Raw genomic sequence first — 22,244 nt, 5'->3', positions numbered from 1 at the left:
AGCTGAAGGCATTTACCTCTTTGCAAGGCAGATAAGGGCACTTCCTGTGGCATGCCTACTGCAGCAGGAATTTATCATTGTGGTTCTCAGGTTTGGATACAGTACCAAGGGTATTTTCAGGTTGGTGCTTTCCAATCTGCTGCTCAACTTCTTTCTACCTCTTTGCTGTTTTCTTTTTCCCATTCTTCTGGCCCTATCAAAAAAAAAAAAAAAAAAAAAAAAAAAAGGAACTTGCTGCAATATTGAACTTGCTCTCAAGTCATTACTTGAAAAGTGGAAAGTATTAGAAAAATAAGGTTTTCATGCTTTCTTGCACTATTGGAAATAACTTCTCTTGCGCTATTGTTCTGAGAATTATTTTCTTGTTACTGGAATAGTTAATCTTGGGGACTTCAGTTAAAAAAAAATGCTGTTACTCGCATTGTTTACTGGTGATGTAGATTTATTCACTTCAGGTTGTGAGTAAAGTTGTTATGCAGACATGAGAAGTAGTTGAGATGTGTAGGGTAGAAGTGTGCTTCTGCCTTATGGGAGAGTGTTTTAGAAAACTTTGAGGAAGTGAAAGGGTGTGTCAGGAGGTTATGCAGATTCCCCAGGTTAACTGAGCAAGTTGAGCTTGTTTGCCCTTTTCAAATTGAAATGTTTGTATTGCTTCCCAAGGACAGTTACAGGATATTCCGGACATAAACTAATGGCTGTGTAGGGCAGGTCATCAAACTGAAATAGCGAACTTGTCCCTTGGTCCTTCTGCCTTCCTGGAAGAGAGTAGGCCTTCCAGGAGAAGGGTTTTCTTTATTCTTTTAAACCAGTGAAATTAAAAAAATAAGTTGAGAATAACAAATGGAAGTAAACTGAGTAAAAGGTTCCATTTTTGGAATTTACTTCATCATAAATACAAGTTACTCTGGAATCTACTGAAAATGGGTTGCCATGCTTGTTACTTTGCTAACTTTCTTGATTTGACTATTTTTTTTTCTTCTAGGTAAACTTCACTTACCAATTTTTGAGGAAAAAGTTTTACATTTTTAGCCAGTTCATGTATGATGAACATATCAAATCCAGACTTATCAAAGACATCAGATTCTTCAGGGAAGTCAAGGATCAAAATGATCACAAGGTATAGTAATTTTTGAAGGATTGAGAGTAACTAGCTAAAAGAAGTGCTACTTTCATGTGACTGAAGGTGCACCAAATCATAACATTTCTGTTATTTAAATGTGTATCTCCAGACAAAATGACAGCTTTTGTCCTAGCAAAATTTAGTATTACAAATGTCGGTATTCAGGATGGCTTTGTTTCATTCTGGCTGCTCTGTAAATATGTGATTGGCTAAAATCATTCTCTCGGTGACCTGAAAACAATAATTTGATGGAGTCACGGTCTGTTGGATGTTCTAAACTTATGGTCCAAAACGTGCTTAACAGTTGGTGTCAGTTTTTAATAATAAGATTATTCAAATTGAATCCAAAGTGATGTGAATATGTAGCACTTACTCCAGTACGTCAAGATTTGGGGACTAGAGTCTGATTTTTCCATGCTGGAAAATTGATTTCTCAAAAATGTGAGACACAGTGTATTTAGTAAAATAGGCTGCCAGCTTCTTGTATGTCGAGTACTTATTTCTTTTAGGAATACCTTCTTGTTCACAGTAAGACTTCTATTTCACTTTTCAGCTTGCAGAAGTGACTTAGCAAAATGACTTTTGCAAACTAATATAGATAGGCAGGTGTATAATTTATTAAAAAAAAAAAAAGGTGAATAGAGTTGTATTGACATGATGAAAACTTTTTTTTAAGAGTAGGTAATTATTCTGACAAATTATTCTAAAATATTTTTCTAGTATCCCTTTGAAAGAGCAGATAAATTCAACCGCGGCATCAGAAAACTTGGGATAACCCCGGATGGCCAGAGCTATCTTGACCAGTTCAGACAACTCATAAGTCAAATTGGTATGAAATGCTATCTAAGACAATGTTCTAAATGGTATTAAATGGAAGAGGTCTTCATAGTCTAGTAACTGAACATTTAGCTCAGGCTAAAACTAGATTTAACTCTAGTCAGATGGAAAATACTTCAGTTGTATCCCATGTGAAATAAATACTCTCATCCAGTTACTCAGAAATGGCCCTTGCATGTGTTAATCTAAAATATAGCTACAGCTTACATAAATGCCTGTTCCCCTTTAAGTTTGTCTTTTCTTTATGTCATGGAAGTGACTTTGAGTGTATTTCCCAGTAAAAAAATAGTACTCTTTTAAGTTCGTGTATTTCAGAAAAGGGCCATATATCCAGCTGCACTAACTTTGAGTGATACGTGACATTACAATGGTATTTTCAGCCATTGACGCTGTAGATGCACAGGGCTGCCGTGAACTTGCAAGTGTTTAATGTGTCCAGTAAAAAGAGTTTGTACTATTTGGCCTGTATGCTCTCATGAAAGTGAACACAACCTTGCTAGATGATGCATTTGTGTTTTCTTTCCTTATGTTGACTTTTGATACTGGGATTCAATGTAACTTTTTAAACTTGGCTTTCAGAACAGCTTCTTTGCCAAAACCGTATGGCAACTTTAATGTACATTTTGGAGCTTATAGGAGTTATGAAAAGGATGTGTGTGTATATATTTAAATAATTATAAATTACTTCCTTGTTTTTTCTTTTTTTTTTTTTAAAGGCAATGCTATGGGTTATGTACGAATGATAAGATCTGGTGGACTTCACTGCTGTAGTAGTGCAATTAGGTACTTCCACAAATATTTCATTTTTCTCTTTGTTCCTTCTCATTCCTTTGCTCCCTATTCATGCTGATATTCCCTAGGTTCTTGCCCATCCCCCATAAATTTTGATTAAAAAAGGTCCATTTTTATGTCTTCATTGAAGTGGATTTATCAAAAACAGTGCTGGAATTCAGAACCGTACAATCATTGCCATAGAACACCAAAAATCAAACAAATTCTATGGAAAAATACTGCAAAAGTGTTAATAGAATGTACATCTAAGTCATTGGTCCTTAATTAAGTAATTCCTGATGTTGGTCACTTCGAGAGGGTGCATTAAGGAAAAACAGTACAAGCCTTGAGGAAGTTGGGAAAAACATTTCTTTGATACTTCTTTCTATATGGATGACTGTCTGCGTTTATGTAAGGTCATTAAAATGTAGTGACTTTTACATACAAAGAAATATTTGGTTTTCTTTCAAATATTAGTAAACTTATAGTTATCAAGTGCAGCAAGTGCTAGAGAGAGGAGATGGTATGATGGAACTTTAAGTACGTAGTTCAAGCCCAGAAGACTATAAATTAACTAAATTATAAATTATGGTTGATGTTTCAGTGAACATAGACAGTTGAACATAATACTAACAAACAGGAAGTTTTCAGGTTTGTCCCTGATCTGGAAGATATCGTTAACTTTGAAGAGCTTGTGAAAGAAGAAGGACTCTCGGAAGAAACACAAAAAGCAGCAAGGTACCCTGACAGCATGCTTTTGAGGTCTGGGGCAGGGATGGGATGAGAGGATTGTAATTTTAAAGTTGTAAATGCAGCTGTTAGTTGCATTTTTGTGTGTGCGTGTGTTAAAAGTTCAACTGATTTTTACACAAAAATATTTGCTCTTCTTAACAGCAGAGAGAATAGAAGCAGTTGTTTTAAAAATGCTGAATGCGAAGTGGCATTTCAGGAAGTTCAGACTGAACATTAGGAAAAGGTTCTTTGCTGAGAGGGTGGGCAGTCACTGGAACAGGCTCCCCAGGGAAGTGGTCACGGCACCAGGCCTGTCAGAGTTCGAGGAGCGTCTGGAAAATGCTCTTAGTCATGTGGTTTAGTTTTAGGTAGTCCTGCGAGGAGTGGGGAGTTGGACTCAATGATCCTTATGGATACCTTCCAACTTGCGATGTTCTGTGGTTCTATGATTGGTACTAATAGACTGTTAGAACCTGGTTTCTTGATAAAATCCTTGTGGTTTAAAGGCTAACAAGCTTTCCTCCAACGTGCCTGACATCTACTTTTAGAATGTTCAGGGCCTTAGGAGAGTATTCATAAGCCTTTTTTGAGATCAAGAAACATGATTCAAGGTGGCTGTAGAGGTAGGGTGTAGTCTTGGACGCTCTAGTCCAAATACTGGATTGTAGGTGCAGCCAAAGAGTGAAGAGAGGGTTGTTACCTTGAAGGGTAAGCAAGGAAACTTCTAACAGAAACCCGGTAACACATTGCCTATCTTTTGCAGGCAGTTGGACTCTGTCCTCAGTGACCTCACACGTAACTTTGCAGAAGGAACGGAGTACTTCAAAATGCTCGTGGATGTATTTGCTCCTGAATTCCGCAGTCCAAAGAACATGCATTTGCGGAACTTCTATATAATTGTTCCCCCACTGGTTAGTATTTACACTGTGTGTACCAGTACTTATTTTAAAAAAATTTATCAGATCAGGTTTGTGTTTAAATATTTTGTATTAGGCTGTTGGTTATCATATTGTACTTTCTTCCCTGATCATGAGTGGGATTGCTTTGAGCATGGCTTTGCTGATAGTTGTCCAAAGCCATGTTTTCCTTTGTTTGTATCAATTCATTAAAAATTTCTTCTCTTCCTGTTTGAATCAAATTTGGAGAAGCCAAGATGAAAAAGGAGGAATTGGAGCAGCAAGGGTGAAGGGAGTTGAAAACCATGTTCTTCAGCGCTTTCATGTGTGTGCTCTTTCCACACCACATTAGCTATCTTCGGGTTCTTTTAATGTCATGATCTAATGCAGTACGACTGGGGCATTCCCTATTGCAAGTGGACCTGCCTTTTCTTTGTTTAGAAAGAGTCCAGGTGAATTGAGGTGATGCACACTTGAGTGCGGCATTCTGGGCATTTGGAAACAGTTCAGTTTGAAGGCCTAAATGATCTAACAGGTTAATGTGTAGCATCCCATTTTAAAAACTAATTTTGAAACGTCAATGAGCCAGAAACTTAAGACTGTGAGAGGACAGGTATGGTGATAGAAGTGAGGGGAAGTAAAGGCTCATGACAAATACTTTTGTTCTTTTTCCTTCCCATTTGTGGAGTTTTTTCTGATAAATACAGTTTCAGGAATATACCATCCATTTTAGTTTTAAAAAGGCATTTCAATGTAGTTAGATTTGAAACTGTCATAGGTTTTCGAGAAGTTGTTAATGTACACACACTTCCATAGTTTTTCACTCTTTCAGACCCTCAATTTTGTAGAGCATTCAATCAGTTGCAAGGAGAAATTGAATAAGAAGAACAAAAGTGGAGCAGCTTTCACTGATGATGGATTTGCCATGGGTAAGTTTCAGCACACTGACTAGCCTTTGAGTAAGCCAACATAATGGATATTTGCAAGAAAAGGTTTTTTTATATTTTGTGTGTTCCCATAATTAAAGATTCCATAATTTAAATTTGGGTTGTCTTGGCTTCAGCACAGTGGATTTGATTGTGTTCAGAATCTCCTAAGCAAGGAATAGCTGAGTATGGGAGCAGACAGTTTTGTCGTATGTTGGTGCTCCCCAATTTCTTTCAAAGCTTGCGGATCTCAGCAGATGAGAAGGTATGCAAGTCTTTGGATAAGTTCTGAGGTTTTCAAAAATTGAAGCTTGTTCTTTATTATGACTTCTTCCTGTTTAAATTGCAATTTAAATTCTATTTGTGTGGAAATTATCAACTTAGGCTGATCCATTAAAGACATTCACAAAACGTGTTACAAATAACATCCTGACTTTGGTACATGGTTTGTTAATGACTCTAGGTGTGGCTTACATTCTGAAGCTTTTGGATCAGTACCAGGAGTTTGATTCTCTGCACTGGTTCCAGTCTGTTAGAGAGAAGTATGTGAAGGAAATAAGAGCGGTAGCTAAGCAACAGAATGTGCAGTCCACTAATCAAGATGAAAAACTACTACAAACTATGAACCTTACCCACAAGCGACTGGAAGTTTGTTTACAGGTATAGCATGGGTCTAGTTATCTGTTCTGTATTGAGTGCTGCACTTATCTGTCACAATTCAGGTATCTGTTTTCTGATGGAGCTCTTCAAGAGCAAAAAACGTAGAGCATTGTCTATAGAACAATGCAAAAAGAGTATAAGAACTTGAGGTGTGTGATCTGAAGGGGATGTTGTAAGTGTTCGTGGTATTTGAGTGAGGCAGGAACTTGACTTGGTTGATTGGAAGTCTTTGTCCCATGGAGTTTGAAATCTAGTGCAACTAAAATGCTTAAATAGGAGAGAATAACTTTTTGGTTAAAGTTCTTACAGCAAAGATTTTACATAACACTGTGAACCCTCAGAGTTGCTTGGGTGTTAACTCTGAGCTGCTAAGTTGAATGATGCACTAGCTGTCAAATAGAGGGAAGATGCATTTGAATTTTGAATCACAGCAGTTCAGGTTTCATCGGTGGTGTAAATGCTTTCTCTCTCTGCTCTTGATTTGAGGAGGCTTTGGGACAAATCAGTAGTTGGCTATTTGCAAATAACCCATGATTACATTCTGTAAAAGCACATTGGTTGTTGAAATAGATAAAGCGCTGTATGTCCTTATGACTCCCACAAGTGTGCGCTCTGTTTGGTCCTCTGTTGTTAAAAAATCCACATCACACATTGTTCAGAAACCGATCAGGCTTGTGGTCATTTAAATTATTGGCTTCCATGATTTTCCATGGGCAAGTGGCTCCAAATTCTCCCTGCTGCTACAAACCTCATTTTCAGCCTCAGTGGACTAGAAACAGATTTATTGCACTGATGCTGCTTTGCTTAAATTACCCTTTAAAGTTTTTGGCTGACATTTGCTTTGTAAAAATGCATGTGAACAAGGTATGAATGGAGGAAGATTTTTTCAAAAGCATTTTAAGTGATTTAGATATTGAAATCTAGTTCCCTTAGATGCTTCTGAAAAATCCCATTTATATCTGTCTACAAATTCATTCTTGTGATATATTGACACTCCGCTATCTTTTTCCTTAGGAATTTGAACTTCTTTATTTCTCACTAAGTAGTGCAAGAATTTTTTTCAGAGCAGATAAAACTGCAGCAGAAGAAAACCAGGAAAAGAAAGAAAAAGAAGGTGAGTGAATGCTGTACATAGAACGTTTTGGCTCATGACCAAAGTTTTGGCTCATTTCCCTTAGTAGGGAAAGCGCATTTTTCTTTTTTCCATAGCTGCTTTCTTGCTAGTGGGTTGCTCCAGTATTCCAGAAGGAGTTTTATGGGGTCAAGGGTGATGGAGGAGTCAAGAACAGCTAACAGAGGCCTTCTTTGGAATGAGTGTATTTCAAGCAGGGCTTCTCAGGGGATGGGAGGGGGAACGACCAAAAAAGACCACCACCACAAAAAAAACCAACCAACCCAAAAAAATCTGGGACAGGGAGAATTGCATACTTGCAGTAATACTAAATTCAGTACGTTCAGCATCATACCCTCTCAATTACGAATTTTGACAGTAACAGCCTTTTCTGCACAACCTTAGCTGGTGTGAAATAAACTGGTGTTTTTCATCTGTTGTTTCCCAGCTGCTCTTCAACTTACGTAGGCAGATGATGCAGATAATATACGTGACTTTCAGATGTTTATGATATGTTTTGGTCTACCATTGAATTATATTCAAAGGGTAAGATCTTAGTTTGTGGTATGGTGTCTTGACTAGGTAACATGGATATTTTGTGTTTTATATGTGGGCTTATATATTCTCCCTCATGAATTCTGGAGGATTCTCTTGGGTATGGGAAAATTCTTTTCAAAGAAATAAGAATGCTCCCAAGGGTTAAGATATAGAAGTGCAATTCAGTCAGAAGTTACTTAGGAGCTCAGGTAGCAGTATATTAAAAATGGAATTGGTAAATAATTTTCCACTGTAGTTCTGACAAAGGCACAAGTGACCTGTGAGATGGAGCCAAAGATCGTTTTTCTTCTGCACTAGGAAAACAGTTCACAAAGAAAGAAGTCTTTTAGCATGAATTTCTATTTGATCATATTCAGTGAAGTTGCTCAAATAATTGTTCAACTCAAAAAAACCCCCCAAAACAAAAACAAAAAACCAAACCAACCAACCAAACAAAAAACCAACTACAAGCATTGTGGTGAGTAAGAACAGACATATTACCTTGGCTTCTTTAGGAGAGCATTCTGTAGAACATCAGTTAATTATATTTTAGATTAAAAATTCACGCTGTCCCCTGAAAAATGTGTTTTGTGGTGAGAAAAGCTTGAAATGCATACCAGGGTGAAAAGCTTTGAACATGGTGGTATCTTTGCCTTCTACTGTAATATTTGGACTTGGACTCTGCAAAATGCGTGAGTGTGTATATGTAATCTTTACGCAAGTTCTGCTGATGCCAGAAACCTATAACCCCAAATACAGATTTCTTTATAGGGCCAGGACCCTTTGTTGTGCTGCAAGGTCAGTTTGCATATGCTAATCACGGTATACTGTATCAAGTGTATTATGACATCAGCATAATATATATGCTAAGACTTTGGTTTTACTGCCTTGAAAATGTTAAACATGATCCATGTCTTTATTTTTTATTTTTGTAGAAGAATCTGTTAAAGCAAGCAACGGAGATCTTACCAACTCTACGCCTGCAGACCCTGTTGTGAAATGATATGGCTGGTATGGGTGATGATTACTTACTCAAATAATCCGTGTTCGTGTCATTATCACTAACGCTCTGTAGGGGTAAAAGCTCTAGATTTGATTTATTTGCTCTGTTAAACCCAAGAGAAAATGGACAGTAGTATACTAGCATTCAGTGAGGCTAGGTCTGTGCTTGTTTATATTTCCCATAGAAACTCCTATTTTTCAGGAGTTTATATTATTTACAGCACTTTCTTTAGATTGAAAATAATTATGTAAAATGTTGACCTTGGAGGTAGTTATTTTAAAGTACAGATGTGCAGATAAAAAAAAAAATCTTACTAATTTTTAGATGCATTCTTGCATCTCTAACATAGCATTTAAAAAAAAAAAAAACAACTGACTCATAGGCCGTTGGTCTAAGATTTGAACTGGTGCGTCTCTTCAACCAGAAAAAAAAATTGAATCAAGATATTGTGCATATCTGTTGTCCAAAAAATAATTCAGACATGTTCTTATGCAGTCCTGTTGTATTTAATGCAGCCACAGATTACACTGTAGGTGTAACAGTGTATGTTGTGAACGTATGTTAAAGCTATTGCACAAAATGGAAATCCTTATTAATGTTTTATTCCACAAACCCTTACTATTACTATAGATCGTATTTGCACTGTGGGAACTTAAGATCCTGTCAGGCATTTATTTTCCCCTGCTGTTTTTTCCCCCATATCAGAGAATGGGAAAACGAGAAAAGTTAATATAATAAATTACTTCTCATTTCGCACCGAAGGTCTGATTTGCATCTACAGAAGTAAGGAAATCCAGAGCCAAGACAGAACCACAATCAGCTCTTCCTTTTATGACCAGACACTGTGTGGTGGGTGTCTGTAACTATTAAGTGATCTTACACTTCATGAATATGTTGTGCCTAATTGCAAGTTTCAGCCTCAGTTCTGTACTTCCTAGCCTTTGTAGGTCTGTTGTACCGTCTGTGTTGTTCATACACTCTTACATGCCTGATTATTAACAAGAATTGCACTGCAGGCTTCAGAAGCTGCTGAACACTGTGAGAACTCTGTATAAATACAACATCTGTTAATGCCTGCGAGTAGAGGTTCTAGACTGTGCAAGTGTTACTCAGATTCCGAACTTAAGTAAGTAGCTAGACTTAGCTTAAAAGTAAACACTGCTTTCATTAAAAGATATAGTTGTGTTTTAATCTCCCAGAACATAAAACATTCTAGGTCTTACTAATTAGAATAAACTACTCTAGTCAGTCCAATTGAGAATTACTTTTTGGGGGTTTTTTTTGGCACTCTTAGCTGTATTTTTAGACCATACTTGCCCGCTTCTTTCATATCTTCTAATTACAAAAAAGGTAATGTTTTAATGGTTCAAATTGTTCCACCCACCCTCACGTCACTGGTTAAGACAATTCCTGACGTACTTGTGATTTGCCCTTTCCTGCCAGTCACTTCAACATTCAGAAAGCTAGGACAAATATTTTGTTGCAACTGGAAAGACCACGCTGATAGGAAAGTCCTTTCGTTGGTTCTGAAAACAGGACACAGAAGCTCCGTGGACTGTTTAAATCAGCTGGGTTCATGGAAGTTTTTATTTTTAATTCATTATAACTGCAGAGACTGCCCTAAAGAATGCTGCATTACTTGATTTCTGCTTTTGCTTTTTTATTTTGATACAGGGTGGTTTTGGGGGTTTTTTTGTGTTTTGTTTTGGTTGTTGTTTTTTTTTGTAATTAGCATACACTTTCTTTTTTGACCAAACTGTGCCCGCACTGAACACTCAGTAGCGCTGCCAAGACCAGCATTCTTGCTGCTGCTGCTAATTTCCATACTGTTGCAATTGCAGTGTACCTATTTCCATATTCCTATCTCATCTGAAGTCATGGAAGTTCTTGGCTTGGAGTGGCCAAGCACTGCCTTTCCTTCTCCCACAGCAACTGCAGAATCACCTATCGGTGGTGTTCGTTTCCCCCAGGACAGAGCGGCTAGGTAGCTACGTACAGTCAAGACATTACCCGCGCTCTAACAAAATCTGCACTTGTATTTTCCCTTCTCCCATTGTTTTGGAAAGACACTATCTTGGATAGGTAATACTTTGCAGTTGAACATTAAGGAAACGCACAGTTCCATTTATGTATGGTGTTTAACATTCATGTGGTTCTGGTGATCGAAATTCTACAGCAAAGACATACGCCTATTTTTATAGAACCCTGTTTAATCTGGGAGACCTGAATGTATACTATATGTGGCAAAAATATATACATACACACAAATATGTACAGTGATAATAGAGCTATTCTTGCTAATACAGGATTGTAGTTTCTATTTCCTTCTTTCTTTTTGTCACGTAGCAGCATATACATGCAGAAAGCTTTCCTCATCTGAAATACAAGGTGGGTCCTGGGTTTGGATGTCGCGCTCCTCTGTGTCAGTGACAGTCACGTTAAATCCTTTTTTCCCCTGCAAGGGTCTGAAAGGGGTGCAGGATTCTTGCTGTGGTGCTACTACCGTTTTCATTGCTTTTGCCCTCCTGTTCCGATTATAGGAACAAAATGGACCCTAACTGGTTGTCTGGAGGCGAGACGATGGAGCCAAAACAAAAAATCCCCCAAACTAAACCGAGCGTGCTCACTCAGAATTCCCAGAGGTGATAAAAGGAAAGTGAGGAGGCTGAGTTTGCTGCAGAGACACAAAATGATCTCTAGGTTTTTTTCCTTCACGTCAGGGGCAGAACAGGCTGAAGGCCAGGCTCTCTCCTTGAGAAGGCAGGTGCCACCGCTGCCCTCGTGTTCAGCCTTGTGACAAGGCCGCTACATGTAGACGCGGTAGCAGCCGCTCTGCCAGAGGCCTTGCAGCCTGCTTCTGATGGGGTGCTCTTGCCCTTTTGTGCCAGCCGCCACGGGGCCGCCTTGCCCTGCCTCCCCACAGCGTCCTGCGCGGGGGAGCAGAGCGCGGCTGCCACCTCCCTCGCTCTCAGCCCCCAGGTCAAAAGGGGTTTGCGTTGGCTGGGGGTAAGCGACGGCCCCAGCAGCACCCAGCTCTGTTGGCTTCACTAGGACCTGAACTGCTGCTGCCGCTGCAGGGTCCTAATGTGGTCTGTAATCAGAAGTAAATTTGAGTTTTCATCTGATGTCCATCAACAACAGCTGTTTTCAGCTTCTCAGGTACAAAGGACCAAATGTAATACTTCATGTTTCCTAACTCAGTGTACAAAAGAGTGTTTTGTTACCTCAGTCTCTTTGGTTTGTGGGTAGAGAACATTTATGTACATAAAACTGTGTTAATAAATGTCATTTTGAGAACCTCATTCTTAGTGTCTTCAGTAACATCAGCTCAGTCGGTTTTAACTTTTTTAATAAGACAGCTTCAACTTTTATTTATGAAGAAGTGTTTGTGTCAGTTACTAACAGTTCTCTTCCATGGTTCTTTTAAACATTCAACAACCAGCTAAATTGAATTTATTCTATTTCCAATACTTGCCAACTGGGATCTTTCAGCTGCTGTAGCACAGATTCTGCTTACAGAAAATCTAGGTTTCTAGTAAGTGTTTGAGAAGAGTTAAATTCCAGGAATTTCAGCCATTTTGTATTAATACAAACTATGCCACAGATTACCCCCCCCCCCCCCCAACTACTGTTTATCTTGTTTATTTTTTGTTTGTTCTCGCAAATTACAGTTTCTCATGTTTTCAGATTAAACTAGAAGGGAAAAAATCTAAACTTATTAACCAAATATATCTAGTGCCTAATTTCAGGAATGTACTATGAGACTAGTCAATACATTGTAGAGTTAAAATCTAGCATTTTATTGCTCAGTTTTTTAAAACCAAAGATTGCTGGTAGACATAGCTGTTGCAAGTCACTGTAATGTTAAAAATACAAAGAATTCTTATTATAAAAGTACTTATTTGTCCTATAATTATCATCTCTGGCAACTTAACTTTTAAGTAACCTAACCATAGAAAAACCGCACACAACCAACATGCCACATTCATTGACTACTTCCGATGTTTGCATGTCAGTGGTATTTAGAATAATAAATCAAGGAGGTACATTACGTCCATTATTTAATTACAGAATGTGTAAGTGCGGTCCCCATGAAGGTAAGAGTAGGCACTTAGATTTGTTTTGTAAGCTTATTCTAGATGCAATATAAAAATAGATTATATTAATAGGAAAAATTTAGTGTTTAACAAATCGTTTTGTAAATAGGCTAGCACAAAAGATAAATCTTATTACACTTAGACTAGACTAAAAATAACTTCATCTGAAAATAAAGTAAATAGTGCATTTTTAACCTTCATTCAGATGCACATAATCATGCAAACTATGAAAACTGACTATGGTAGGAAGTTTGAGGCCTGGTATTTGTTAAAGGAGCTGACAGCTTACCACTTGCACTCCTTTCAAGTGGAACTGTAGGCTGCTCACCCTGTAAATCTGAAGAAATGACATTAACCCTTTGTGGCTGGCAGCCGTGCTGTCCCACCTACCAGCAGCAAGGGGCTAAGGCTGAAACATTCCTGAAGATTGTCAGCTTCCCAGACACTACACATTCACAAACGCAAAAAGCCTCAGAGGCCCAGTCCTGCTGTTGTTCCATTGTAAATCCAGAGGAAACTCCACGGCAAAGAGGCCGTGCTCTCCCTGGCGGGAAGGCAGAAGCTGGCCTCGTGTGTCCGCAGATGACTGAAAACCAGAGATTCTTGCAAAACAACTCCCGGCTTTTCCTGCTCCCACACAGGCTACAGGAAACGGGAGGTTTTTATGCTTCTGACTCCTCCCCTTCTTCATGTATGGTTCCATCCTCTTCTGACTGATCGTTCAGAAGCATGAACTTCCCATCATTTGTTAATGGCACAGACTTCATTAGCTGAGCTAGCGCTTCTGGGTCCTGAAGGGGAGGAAAGAAAAAAAAAAAAAAAAAAGTTGAGCAGGCTGCAGCAATCTTTGAGGAGCACACGCTTTAACCAATACTTCTTGTTAAAGTTTTGCGAGGTTTTTTTTTTTTTTTTTATGACAACTTTTAGTCTAAAGGTTTGAAACATAAATAATCCCTTTTGGTTCAGGAAAGCCACCCTCTGGATATATCAGAAAAAAAAAAAGTCATTCATTTTGAGCCTTTATTTTGCTTCTAAAAGTGAAACAGCAATGCGTGTGATTTACACTTCATCCCAAGTAGTTTGTTTGTTTGTTTGTTTTTTGAAAGCTTTGCATCGATGTAATTACTGAAAAACAAGGAGAAAAATAACTGTCTAAGTAAGTTATTTATTTGCTATGCCTGTGACTAAAAGCTCATTCCCCCAACTTGTTCTGAAATCTTAGCAGCAAAAATATACAGCAAATATTAATGTATGAGTGTCACATCTTTATATAGATAAATTTATCTGCAAGGGGCCAGGTAACTTTGCCATTGGTTATAAGTAGATAAACACTGTGGTTTTCCTCCCTAAGGGAGGAAGGAATAAGAGTTTCTAAAAGTGAAACAGCAACGCGTGTGATTTACACTTCATCCCAAGTAGTTTGTTTGGGTTTTTTTGAAAGCTTTGCTCACAGCTTCCTTTCAAACATGAACAACTAGATTTGTATAGTTCTGAATCTGATTTAGGGTGGCAAATTTTATCTTAAATCAAGCTACTGCAAAGTCAAACTGAATTTATTTTTGTATGAGCTACCTCAGGGCTGTGTTAAATGATGTCTGTGAAACTTTGGCATTAGGGAGAGCGGCAGTTCTTTTTTCTTTGCATACCAGACGTACCTGGACAGTGCAACCAAAACCAGAATATGATGTATCACAACACAGACACGGGGAATGAAACAAACTTACCTTCTGTGCCTCAATGATCTCTTTTCCCAAGCTAATGGCATAACAAATCTAAAAAAAAAGAAGTGTATGTAAAGTTCAGTTTCGGTTTTTTTGTTCCTTAATTGGGACTACAACACAGATGTGTCAATGCAAACTTAGTCTTAAATACAGGTCTAAAAGCAGAAGTGTAATACCAATTCAGCATGCTAACTACATAAAAATAAAACTATCTTGGATTCGGCTTCAAAACTCACTTAGGCTGGTAAGTCTTTGTACTGAACTCAGTTTTATTCACCAAACTTTATTTCCAAACCTAGGGGATCTTTTCCAGTGCATGCAAGAGTGTTACTGTTTTTTAAGCCAAAAATTCTCCAGCACATTCCTTATTTCTAACAGTCTGTTATTATCACATGCAGCAAGCCCCCAGGGGTGTTAACACAGCATGGCTGTCTCATCTGTGAAAGCTTTACAGATGTACGTCTCAACATAGCTGGCATTCATTTTTGTTAGTGCTGGTGCTAGACACGGACACTCTCCCCTCTCTCTTAATGTTGATATTAGCAATCACATCCTTTCCTCCTCCTTGTACATGCTGCTGCATTATCTATAAATTTGGTCCTTTTTAGACAGAAGCCATCAAAGGCTTGCATGTTAAGGCATGTTTTCTTGGCCAGAAAGTGAGCTGCTCTTGCTTCTATAAGCACTGTTTCCCAGATGCGTAAGCCGAGAAGCCTAAGACCTGTTTTCTAAATAAAGTATTTTAGTAAACGTTATGCAAACCTTTTCCCCTTCTGTGTTGCTCTCAAAAATATATGCACTCATGGATTCTTCTCCCAGAGTCTCGCTGAGATGGACCACAAAGCCAATCAGTCGCCTGTTATCCTGATGAGCAGCAAACTGTGTCACAGTGGCGAGTTCAAACTGGATAAGTATAATAAAGAATTTATTGTTTTTAACCAGCATATGGTTAGCTTGGTCAAGAGTTCAAGTTCATGTGACTGAGTATTCAATGCTGTGGTCAAAAGCCAGATTCAAAACAAAAGTTACTTACGCTTGTTCGTGTAACTTGGGTTTGAGGATCTATTAACCTGCAATTATGTGTAGGGGGGGGAAAAAAAAAGTACATTATTTTAGAGTGATTCCTAGTAATTTCAAGGAGCTTTATAATAGTAAGGCAATCACTACAGCAGTTTTACAGATGAGGAAACACATGCACAGAATCAAATGCTTTATTTGCGATTTCAGGTCGGTCGATGGCAGTTCAACTCTAGACCCTGACTCTCAGCTGCTTGACACGTGTAGGTCCTAGTATCTTTCTGAATCACTAATTTGATAAGCATCCTGAGTGCATGGGCTAATACACTAATACGCATATGGACATAAAGTCCAGCTAAAGTGAACGTCTCGTATCAACATATTGTACAGTGCCAATACTGACAACAGGACAGCGATGGCTGTCTCGCTGTTACTACATGTAAGGAATCTTCCAATGCATTTTTTTTGCATCTCTTTCAGTGTCTTTGCAGGGCTTTATAGCCCCACTGCATCTCCTAAATTGTGGTAGGATGTTCTTACAACTTAGGAGGAGGATTTCTAGGTACTACAGAGTAAGAAAAGAGACATTTTTACTAAGTAAAGTGAATCCTGGGATCTTGCTCCCTCAAAGGGTGTATTTCTTGGAAAAACAAAACTGAAAAAACTTTACTCATCACAAGTTGTATGAAGAGAACAGAATGTTGACAAGTTGAAGGTTTTACAGTACCTCAGGTTCTTGCTGGTGACCATGAGATGGGACTCAGTCATACGGAATATGTTGTGAATGGCGCGAGCAGCCAACACTTGTCTCATAGCTTCATAAATCACCTCACTTGTGGCATCTGACTGAACAGCCATAGATCCTAAAAACCGAACTACGAACATCTGCTGCAAGAGTGAATCTGGAAGATAAAAGGCGTGACTTCCTTCACTGTGCTACTTCAATTTTCCAATAGGTGAAGTTATCAGTGAAATGATTTTTTCCACTTTGGAAATTCAACACTAAACCTGGGGGTGGTGACTGAGGGGGTGGTGACTTCCTGCTATGAGCCAGGCCGTGCTCTGACCCAGTTTTCAACAGTGTTTAACTGGCAGTTTAAGCCAGGAATGGGGGGGAGAAGGGGGAAAAAAAAAACCAAACCACACAAAAAAACCCACCACAATTGCTTGGAAGCTTTAAAAGTGTAACTGGTCCTTTATGCCTTATTTGATTGGCTAGTAAAATTCACTTGTCTATCTTATTATCAGGTGCACATAAACTGTGATAAGTTTATGATTGTGCACAAGCCTTGGCTTCCATCAAATTAACTCTTATCATTAAGCCTTGTACCTTCCTTGCTTTCTTCTGTGTCCTTCTGACCTTCCATGCAGCTGGTTCCAGTGAGGTTTTCATTAAATGCTTCCTAGCTCATGGACTATCACCATAAGACTCCTATTTACAACTAAGTAGCCATTAGGCAACAAAGCCACCATTTGATCAGGCTCCCTTTATGGCTGGCGGTGAGCAAGGTAAAGCAGGATGACTCCTGCTGAACGTGACTGTTCAAAGGCCAGAACAGCTGTGTCTGCGTTGCACAAGACACCACAAAGATTGTTAAGCATCAGCTTGAGCTGAGCTACGCGGATCCACTTGTGCGGTCTGAGACGCAGGGCAGCCACCTAAGCACTGTCCTCTCTTCTGCGTGCTGCAGTGGAGCAGGCGGCTGCTGCTGCTGCTGCTGCTGCTGCCGCCGCCGCCAGTGCGGAGGCGCCTGCTTGTCACAGCTACTCTGCAGTCGGGCAGCTTGCAACCATCCTGCCTCACAACAGGACAGCACAGGCAAGCGAGAGTGTTCAAATCAGTAGGTTCTGCTTTGGTTCTGCGAGTACTTTTCTGACAGGGACTGCGGGTTCCAGACAGCGGTTGTAACTGGCACAGAGGAAGAGGAGAACAGCCAGGGTCCGAGCCCTGCGCGTGCTGGCAGAGGAAAGTCAGGACTGCTGACTTTTACTGGCATGTCACCGGGAGGAGGGAACGGGGGCAGCAGTAAGAAACTCTCCCTTTGTTGAAAGAGACACATTGCTGCTGCTAGCTGCATGCTGGGCCTCTGTGCGATTTAGATTGTGGATTTCAGAGTACATGTGCCTAAGAAATGGCTAGTAAGCAGCCTCAAACTTGAGCAGAATTATAATACAGTCCCATCAAACCCTTTCTAAAGAAGTCAACAGCTACTTTTAAAAAAAAAAAAAGAAAAAGAATAAAAGACAAAAACCAAGCAAACCATATATTTTTGCCTTTAAAAATGTGAAATAAACCTAATCTGGAATACAGCTTGGACTGTCAAGGAAAAAGGTGGTTTTTTCACAGGTAGGGATGTTTAAAAGACTGGCTTCTAAAAGGCAACTACTTTCACCCGTGCTATGGATCTGTTAGCGCTGCTCCATGGTGTCAGGTGCTTTCATTAAGAGGCACTGGATAGCTGACAGCTGAATGAGGCCTAAAATCATAACCGATTTTATCTGGAAAAATGAAGCACTGACCTTCCTCCTCATCTTTGCTGCTGTCTTCAGTTTCCCCAAATGGGTTTGCACGTCTATGAAATAAGAATAAAAACTCTAATTACAGATTCTGGTTACCACGCACACATGCTGAAATACCTAATTTTCTCCCCTGAAGTCACTCTGTTAAAGTGATCGCTCACTGCCTCTGGCCATACCTGCCACCTCTGTTCTGGTCCAGGAATTCTGTGGCAGGCAGTACAATATCAAATTGAATCGGTGTTCCAGGAGCAATGAGTTGTGTGGAGTCTTCAATGCCAGCCGATTCACTGGAAATTATTTTATCATTTTCCATATTCTTTACATTCTGGCTAAAGTGAAAATGGAAAAAAATGTTTCAATCAATAACACTCTATGAGTGCTCTGGAAGGGAGACAAGATTATTCAAAAAATCCAGAGTGGGACTGAACCAGTATATATAAACATAAATAAGAGTATTTTCCTATTTACCTGTTACTGAGCACTCTAATAAAATCTCCATTATATTTTTTTGTACCAAAAATTATTTAGGAAAAAAGTAAATGCTGGTATATTAAACCTGAGTGCAGAGCAACTCAGCGTGGGCAGACTTTCAGCAATAGGTTGCTGTTTGCCTCCCTGCCCTCCAGTGGCCATATTTACAGCCACATTACCAGTTCAAACAGCAGAGACCTGGACTTGTGCCTACAGGTGTCAATGGCAATCCTGACATCTTTTTTAAGATCTTACTTGGCCACAGGCTTGTTACAATGCGATAGTTAAGAAGTGCTACACACTGGCTCAGATTTCTTCCTGCACCTTTTCTCAAAAAGAATGAAAGGCTAAGTTTCCTACAGCTATAGAAGTTGTACCTATACACATCACTACATATGGTACGCTGGGTTTACTAGCAGCATCCTTCCATTTCTGGAAAGTTTTCTGGTTGCATACAGATGTGAAAGTGACTTGGGAGATGAGTTGTCAATGAAATAGCTATTTCCTTTGAAATAGATGACAATACTCTTCTATTTATAAATCTGTAATCGAAGTGAAACAGCTGTACTGTGAATAAAATTAGAAAGAAATTGACTGGCATTCCCCATGGCTATAGGGAATCTTTGGAATCTGTAAGCAATCATAATAAAGGGAATCATAAATCATAGTAAAGGCACTGGCCTGAGAGGCAGAAGACCTGGAAAGGTTTGAATTTCTAGAAGTATCTGAATAAGAAATTACAATATTCTGACAAAACTTGCAGAGAAGTCTCTTCATGTTGAAGTCAGTGTGACACAAACTTGCCCTATTTTATTTATCACACTGCTGCTGAAAGCAGGATTTCAGTCCAGCACTGGGCTTGAAAGCCAACTCTGATGATGAAGTCTGAAGAATTCCCACTGAGCAAGATGCTAGGATCATGTGGACACAAAGAAACGATACAGAAAATACATATTTTGAATATAAGCATATCCTAGAGCATTATTAACACTATTTGAAGGTGGGGAGCTTTATTGATTGACCTGTATGAGCACAAGAGAACCATAGTAATTATTCTGACAGCTGTGTAAGGCATATTCCTGTGACAGACTGACAGGAACTGCTTGAGGTAATATGCAGGAATATACTTACTTCAGTGCATGCTGGGGACTCCGCTGTATTACCCACATTACAAATCATTCCCTTATGGCAAAGCACTTACAAGTAAAGCATTGTGTTTGTTTCTGAAGAAACAGCAAAATCCCAATGGCAACTGCAAGGAGCTTCAAAGCTGTGATGTGGAACAATAAGCGTTACCCTCAACACTTAGCATCTCTTAACGGTTTTTTGTAGGAAACGTCAGAAGTAGAGGAATTTGCTGGAACACGCAGGCTTGCAAAGCCAGGGCCTAGAGAGGGCTTTGTCCCAGGCTACTGCTGCCCTGTAAAAAAGAGCACGACTGAGCGCACAGTCTCTAGTCCGTGCAAGTGAGAATGGTACCTGGGGCGGTGAACTTCATGTTTTTTCCCAAAGCTGGTAATGGGTGTCACTGCTTGTAGGGCTGTCTGATTTAACTTGATTGCAGCTGCCTATGAAAACAAGACAGAACAGCTCCTTTCTACACATACTTTACATGGCCATGTAAAGCACAACGGGAAAGCAAGTTGGAAGGAACAAACTGAAAGATGGAAACAAGCTCCCACCTCTGGATTGTCAGTGAGATAGATCTGTCTGGAGATGTTGTTGATGGCACAAATCCACTGGAAGGGAAACATGAAATTGAACTCTTCGAGCTCACTTGTATACAAGAATAACAACATTAAGAAAATATTTTTACCTCCTCATATTCTTTCTTGCTTTCTGCTTGAAGGGTTATACCCCTAAAATATAAACATAGTGTATCAGTGCTAGCAGCAGACACCAGGACTGTTTGACTCCAGGTCTTACAATAACATCACCAAGCTTTGTATCTATTAACCATCAAAGGAACAAAAATCATGAATAAGCTGCAGCTAAGAGATACCGCATGTGCGGTTCAGGCATTTGTGGGGGAGGATGGGAAGGAACATGCTTTTAATTTGGAAACACCCTTCTGGAAACCCAGAAAAGCTTACTATTACAGCAAGCATGTTTTACGCGAAACAGCATCTGAAAGGGTAGGCGTGACTGGCTGTCCTCAACTAAAACCTGTCTCATACGCTTTGCCTGTAGGAGTAGTGATCTGAAAGCAGTATCTTCTGTCTTCACAGTCTACAGCCATAACAGAGCAGTTGTCCAGGTCCTGAATCAATCCTCCAGCTACTGCTCCCCTTGGCTGACACATCAAGTTGCCACCTTGAGTGAAGAAATACAGTCTTTCCCAAGTTGTAGTCACCAGACCTGTTTTGCTGAAGAGAAGATGCAGTGATAAAGACTCATTACTGTTTAGAAATACTCCAAACATATATGAAACTGCAAACATATCCTGATGCTAATCTGAACTTTATGTTCAACCCCGGATTTTTTTTATGATGAGTCTCTGTTAAGAAGTAAAAGCAGCACCTATTCCTAGCATAGACTAATCCTTAATGAAAGCTCAAGAATTAACTAATTCCAAACATCCCAAGTTAAAAACATTCTCTGCAGTACCTCCTAGTTAAGGAATAAAAGAATTATTGGTATTGAGTAACTGACATAAAATACTATTAAGCTGGATTTAAAAAAAAAAAATATTTTCAAGCTGAAGAGCAGCATGAGCAATTTCAGCACAAAGAATCATCATTAAAAAAAGTATCTTCTGCAAGTAGTTTCTCAGAGTCCATCTTCCCCCTAGCTATGGAGTCCTATCATATTGCAACCCAGCTCTTAGAATGCTACGAGAAATTAATAAATGTCCACTCACAAAAAAAAAAAAAATTACTAGTCAAACAGAAATAAACTGGTATTTAATCAATCACATGAACAGGGTTACTACATGCCACCAATATACATAGCTCCTACGGAAGCTGATGAAAGATTTTATTTGGAAAATCTACAGAAGTAATGTATGGTATGCATTCAAAGTTATGCACTTGCATTGTCCATAAAGCTTTTATTTATGTAAAGGAGGTCGTTTATGAAAACACCTATTAACTACAAAATATAGCTGTTTGTTTTTGTAAACACTATGTTTTCATTACCCCTAAGAACTGGGAACAATCTGAACCCAGCCCCATCAGTTTCTAGTTTTTAGCCACCCGAATGCAGGAAATCATCCCTGTAGGTGAATCCAACCAGAAGTAAATTTCTGTTCTCAGGAAAACAGTCTCAAATGCCTCTAATTTGGTTTAAGCTTCTGAAACACATTTCCAAAGATGACAAAGATACCTAGGAGCTGAAAAGTACAGCTACCACAGTGATTCAGGAGCCTCAAACATCATTACCTGAGGAGTCTTACGACCTTAACAAGAAACAGAAGTACCAACTAGTCAGCAACTAAACAAACCAGTGGGTAGCAACAGTCTTCTTACTTTCTAAGATTAAGGTAGCCAGCCTTCTGGATGAGATTTCTATTGATAGCAGGTGAAGTTACATCAGAATCTGGGGTGTAAACAGATTCATTAACGGCAATTAAGTCCTGCTGGGATACCCTCATTTTTTCAGCTTCAGCATCCAACTCTCCCTGTATGCTGGGGGGGGGGGAAAAAACACAACACAAGAACAAACCCAAAGCCATCATTAGTCAATTTATACCAGGACATAGCTAACATCTGTAACCCAAAGTGAACACAAATACCAGTTGAGAGTATATTGGAGAGTAGTGCCAGATAAAGTTTATTTTTAGAATAGACTTTATAGGAAATATAATGTAAGCCTACATGTCCAAGG

The 22,244-nt window shown here is 39.2% G+C and overlaps 2 protein-coding genes across 8 annotated transcripts in view; one reads left to right on the top strand and one right to left on the bottom strand.

Moving 5' to 3' along the window:
* Positions 1-11,895, top strand: part of WASHC4 (WASH complex subunit 4) — a 41,827-nt gene extending 29,932 nt beyond the window's left edge. For 4 of the 6 annotated variants that reach the window (XM_087764237.1, XM_087764235.1, XM_087764239.1 and 1 more), the window contains 10 exons: positions 983-1,117; positions 1,841-1,949; positions 2,674-2,740; positions 3,380-3,466; positions 4,224-4,371; positions 5,189-5,285; positions 5,746-5,942; positions 6,957-7,056; positions 8,526-8,601; positions 9,356-11,895. In XM_087764237.1, coding sequence (XP_087620363.1) covers positions 983-1,117; positions 1,841-1,949; positions 2,674-2,740; positions 3,380-3,466; positions 4,224-4,371; positions 5,189-5,285; positions 5,746-5,942; positions 6,957-7,056; positions 8,526-8,593 — 1,008 coding nt within the window. In that variant the 3' untranslated portion in view covers positions 8,594-8,601; positions 9,356-11,895. Of the gene's footprint in view, positions 1-982; positions 1,118-1,840; positions 1,950-2,673; positions 2,741-3,372; positions 3,467-4,223; positions 4,372-5,188; positions 5,286-5,745; positions 5,943-6,956; positions 7,057-8,525; positions 8,602-9,298 lie in introns of those variants that run through there. The other 2 variants (XM_087764236.1, XR_015706240.1) reach the window with 2 other exon arrangements.
* A 134-nt stretch (positions 11,896-12,029) lies between these two features.
* The window catches only part of APPL2 (adaptor protein, phosphotyrosine interacting with PH domain and leucine zipper 2), a 38,553-nt gene continuing 28,338 nt past the window's right edge, over positions 12,030-22,244 (bottom strand). The window contains exons 10-21 of one of the 2 annotated variants that reach the window (XM_087764240.1): positions 21,887-22,045; positions 20,597-20,785; positions 20,236-20,278; positions 20,102-20,158; positions 19,899-19,987; positions 18,125-18,277; positions 17,949-18,001; positions 16,156-16,330; positions 15,445-15,481; positions 15,174-15,314; positions 14,415-14,462; positions 12,030-13,481 (exon numbers count right to left, since the gene is read on the bottom strand). In XM_087764240.1, the coding sequence (XP_087620366.1) occupies positions 13,353-13,481; positions 14,415-14,462; positions 15,174-15,314; positions 15,445-15,481; positions 16,156-16,330; positions 17,949-18,001; positions 18,125-18,277; positions 19,899-19,987; positions 20,102-20,158; positions 20,236-20,278; positions 20,597-20,785; positions 21,887-22,045 (1,273 nt within the window). In that variant the 3' untranslated portion in view covers positions 12,030-13,352. The remainder of the gene's footprint in view (positions 13,482-14,414; positions 14,463-15,173; positions 15,315-15,444; positions 15,482-16,155; positions 16,331-17,948; positions 18,002-18,124; positions 18,278-19,898; positions 19,988-20,101; positions 20,159-20,235; positions 20,279-20,596; positions 20,786-21,886; positions 22,046-22,244) is intronic. The other variant, XM_087764242.1, reaches the window with a different exon arrangement.

This window comes from Nipponia nippon, unplaced genomic scaffold (genome assembly GCF_047370975.1).
Source record: "Nipponia nippon isolate SJK-2023a ecotype South Korea unplaced genomic scaffold, ASM4737097v1 scaffold_3, whole genome shotgun sequence".
Taxonomy (NCBI): Eukaryota; Metazoa; Chordata; class Aves; order Pelecaniformes; family Threskiornithidae; genus Nipponia; species Nipponia nippon.
The sequence above is the reverse complement of the archived record's forward strand: the minus strand, read 5'-3'. Positions and strand labels throughout refer to the sequence as shown.